Here is a 3923-nt window from a genome sequence, read left to right as displayed (position 1 = left end):
TCATTGCCTCAACACATTTTGGATCCAAAGCAGCCTCTCTGAATGTATGAGGCTCTCTGATAATTGTATATGCTGACAAGGCCTACTTGTAAGGCAGTTTGATATCAACATAAGAAACATAGGAGGAGATAGGATATAGGCAAGAATTGTTCTTGGCAGCAGGAAATAGTCCTGTATCCAAGCAAGTTGCTTCCCTTCTCTAGTGGACCTTCTTAACTCCTGAATAGGTGGAAGTTCAGAAGGCTGGTCTTGAGGCTCTAAGGGTGAAGTAGGAGACTCAGCATGTGGTGAAGAGGCAATATGTTGTTGTTGTTCATTAGGAACAAAAGGAGTGATAGGGTGTAATTCTTGACAAGGAACATAGGGATGTGAGGGAACAACCTGTAAGTAGGCCTCCGCGAATGGTAGCAGGTCAAGGACAGAAAATATAGGGGTACTAGTATCCTTCATATGTTTGAAGGGAAAAAGATGTTCCTGAAATACTGCATGTGTGCTCACAAACAAAGACTTGGTGTACAAACTGTAAAGCTTGTACCCCGAAGAGTATCCTGGAAGGACTGCATGGAGAGCTCTGGGAGCAAACTTATCATTCTCCTTTGGATTGGATGCATAGCATAGACATCCAAAGACTCTAAGGTATGTGAGGGAAGGAGGATGCAAATAAAGCATTTAATAGGGAGATTTGTTATATAATACTCTAGAGGGCAGTCTGTTAATAAGGTAAGCTGCAGTGCTGACACATTCACCCCAGAACTTCAGAGGTACAGTTGCTGGAACCTGAGTGATCTCGCCATTTCAAGGATTGTTCTGTGTTTTCTCTCTACCACTCCATTCTGCTGAAGAGTGTAAACACAGGAACTTTGGTGGATGATTTCAAGAGAAGAGATCAATGCTTTGAATTCAGCACTAAAGAATTCACTCCCATTATCAGTCCAGAGTGTCTTAACGGTAGTAGAAAATGTATTCTACACTATGGCAAAGAAGTTTCTTATAACCACTATAGCATCAGACTTAGAATTTATTAAGAACAACCAAGTATATCTAGTATAGTCATCCACAATAGTAACAAAGTACTTTTTTCCATCATACCTAGGTACCTACAGCAGGGGCGGATGTATAGGTAAAATGGTGGGACATGTGAAGTCATGGTCTCTCTGTAAAATTAAATATTTTATGTACATATTTGGTATAATATTAATTGTTGGCGCCCATCCTCCAAGAAGGCTGAATAGGGCACTTGGTTAAAGGTTGTGTTATTTATTTAGAGGAATAGGGATCAATTCCACTTAATATATTTTTTCCTCCTTTTTTTAGCAGTGCACCCATGTACTAAAAATCTTAGATCTGCCTCTGCCCTATAGGGCCCAAGATATCACAATGTAATAGTTCAAATATTGACTTAGTAGTTGTAGTACTCAATTGAAAGGGTAACTTTGATTGCTTTTCTAGAGGACATATAGTATAATGATATGAATCTACACTTTTCAGTACTCTAGGTGCATCATTCCTTCTGATTACATCAATAGGAGAATGTCCTAATCTGAGATGCCATAGGTGAATCGACTCAAAACTAATAGACTCAGAACTAAGATTAGTTGTGTGTGCACATTTATTTAATAGCTGCACTGATTTCTGGAGTGAGTTCCCTTTTAGCAGATAGAGTCCATACTCTTCCTTACCAATCCCCAGCACCTGACCACTGTAAAGGTCCTGAAATATGCAGTTAGGGAAGAATGCCACTAAGCACTGTAATTCCTTAGTATGTTGAGAGACAGATAAGAGATTGTACTTAAAGTGAGGTATAAATAGTACATCGCTAGTATTCTGATTTTTAAGCACTGTAGTATTTCTTGTATGTGATATTGTCATTACATTTCCTATTGGTAATTGAACTGTGTCTCTTTGATGTTTTGGTAAAACCTGATAATTCTTTAGCATTTGTCGGTTGGCTGTCATATAATTTGAGGCATCTGTGTCTACTATCTAGTTATGATTAAGATACTTGGATAGTAAGTCTATCAGAGTACCTGCAGCCGTTGAAGATGGTGCCTCCTCAGCACTCTTATTGAGCAGTTAAACAATCTGCTGATAATGTTGCTGTGTGAGATAGGTGCAAGTGGTGAAGGATGAGAATAAGTGGTAGATTGAGGCATCATAGGGCATTGAGGCATAATAACAGGCTGAGACACCACAGAGTGATCTCCTCTACCATGTTGAGCTCCAACCTGCATCTGATGCCCTTCTCCTGGTTGATAAACTTCAGCATTAGCATGATTAGAATGTAGGCCAGGTGTTCCTCCTTTCTTCTTAGGTTTGAAGTCAGCTGGATAGCCAATTAACTTATAGCAATTTTCCTTAGTATGTCCTTTGTAGTGACAGTCACACTGTACTTGGCTTCTTCTTTGTTTGAAATTGCCTCTGGAGTTACCAGGGGTTCTCTTACTGTAAAGGGCAGTACATTCCGTTGTCTTAGACACTTGTAATTCTTGGGAGAAATTAGCCAAACTCCTTTGACTTTCCTAATCCACAAGTATAGAATAGGCCTTGTTGATGCTAGGAATTGGGGACATCATTATAATTTGACGTTTGGACTGTGAGTATGACTCATTTAGGCCCATGAGAAATTGCAGAAGCCTGTGTTGTTCAAAGTACTGAACATATTTCTTTGATTCTGGACATGGACAACCAGGGCAGGGCATGAGAGCATCAAACCCATCCCAAAGATCCCTCAGTTTTGAAAAATAATCAGATATGGTCATGATCCCTGGAGTCAAAGTATGAATCTCTCTATGGAGATAGATGACTCTTGAACCATTCACTTTATCAAATCTTTCTTTTAGGTCTTCCCACACTTTGTGAGCATCAGATGTATACACTTCACTACTTAATAGACCCGATCTAACTGCATTCATAATCCATGAGAGAAATACAACATTGACTTTCTCCCATTGATCATACACTTCGGGTGCAAACTTAGATTTAGGGAATCAGTCGTCCACAAAACCTAGTTTACTCTTGCCTAGCAAACCAATCCTCATAGACCTACTCCACAAAGCGTAGTTATCTAATCCAGTTAATTGGAGAGAAATTAGAGTACTACCTGAAGTATGTTGGTTGAAGGAAGAGTAGATGATTGTGATCAATTATGGGAATATTGATAGTGCTAGCCGTGCCATTGCTTGTTTAAGCTGTCGCAATATTCACATCGTCTCCAATCGCCATTATTAAGCAGAATTGAGCTGAATTTCAGAACTTAGATTCAACACTCGCAAACCCTAGTTTCATCACACGTCACTGGAAGAAAATCCTACAGATCTTCTGTAGAATCGAAGCAACACTAGAAATGAGGAATGATATTGAATTAGTAATTGAGAGTGGATCGAGTCTCACAGCTCTAATACCATGATGACTGCCATGGAAATGGCATTTGAGTTGGAGCGGAGATGATCTTGAGAGGAAGAGACTAATCTGAGAGAATATGATTCAATGAAATATCAAACTTAAATCTATGTATTCAATGACTGTACACTATGTATATATACATCTCGTCCACAGTGTTAGCTAACTTCTAGAATCTTCTAACTAACCGACTAACTGATGAGCTTAACTAACTGAATAATATTTAACAAACTAACTACTGCTAACTTGACTCTAATTACATCAGCTTGTTAGCTTTAACCATGGTCAGCACTGGTTATGCCTTTTCCTTTCCAATTCTGCACTATTTTTTGCATGAAGCCAACACTTGTAGAAAAAAATGAAAACCTGAATCAAACAGATCATAAGAAAACCTACAAGTTCTTTGACAGCTTGGTTCAGTTTGATATTGAATTTAAAAGAAAAGCTTTCAATAATATTAGTTTAGTTTTGTATTTTCCAAAACACGAACCAGCTCATATAAATATTCATCTTTATAGAGATAT

General features: G+C 38.5%; 1 protein-coding gene across 1 annotated transcript; it reads right to left on the bottom strand.

Annotated features, from left to right (window-relative positions):
- Positions 1–2759, bottom strand: LOC109217696. The gene is made up of 5 exons (XM_019381965.1): positions 2653–2759; positions 2028–2418; positions 1492–1710; positions 778–965; positions 1–631 (listed from the first exon to the last, which is right to left on the bottom strand). The coding sequence occupies exons 1-5, from the start codon at positions 2757–2759 to the stop codon at positions 1–3; spliced, it is 1536 nt and encodes a 511-aa protein (XP_019237510.1).
- Between the last annotated feature and the right edge of the window lie 1164 nt (positions 2760–3923).

This window comes from Nicotiana attenuata, unplaced genomic scaffold, assembly GCF_001879085.1.
Source record: "Nicotiana attenuata strain UT unplaced genomic scaffold, NIATTr2, whole genome shotgun sequence".
Classification (NCBI taxonomy): Eukaryota; Viridiplantae; Streptophyta; class Magnoliopsida; order Solanales; family Solanaceae; genus Nicotiana; species Nicotiana attenuata.
This window is presented reverse-complemented; position numbering and strand designations above follow the sequence as displayed.

What these genes read in the sequence shown, in the direction of transcription:
- LOC109217696 (XM_019381965.1), bottom strand. Translation starts at nt 2,759, where the DNA reads ATGACCATATCTGATTATTTTTCAAAACTGAGGGATCTTTGGGATGGG. An exon ending in GAATCAAAGAAATATGTTCA is followed by an intron (nt 2,419 to 2,652) that starts GTACTTTGAACA and finishes TGGTAACTCCAG; the next exon opens with AGGCAATTTCAAACAAAGAA. An exon ending in ACCATCTTCAACGGCTGCAG is followed by an intron (nt 1,711 to 2,027) that starts GTACTCTGATAG and finishes TGCATATTTCAG; the next exon opens with GACCTTTACAGTGGTCAGGT.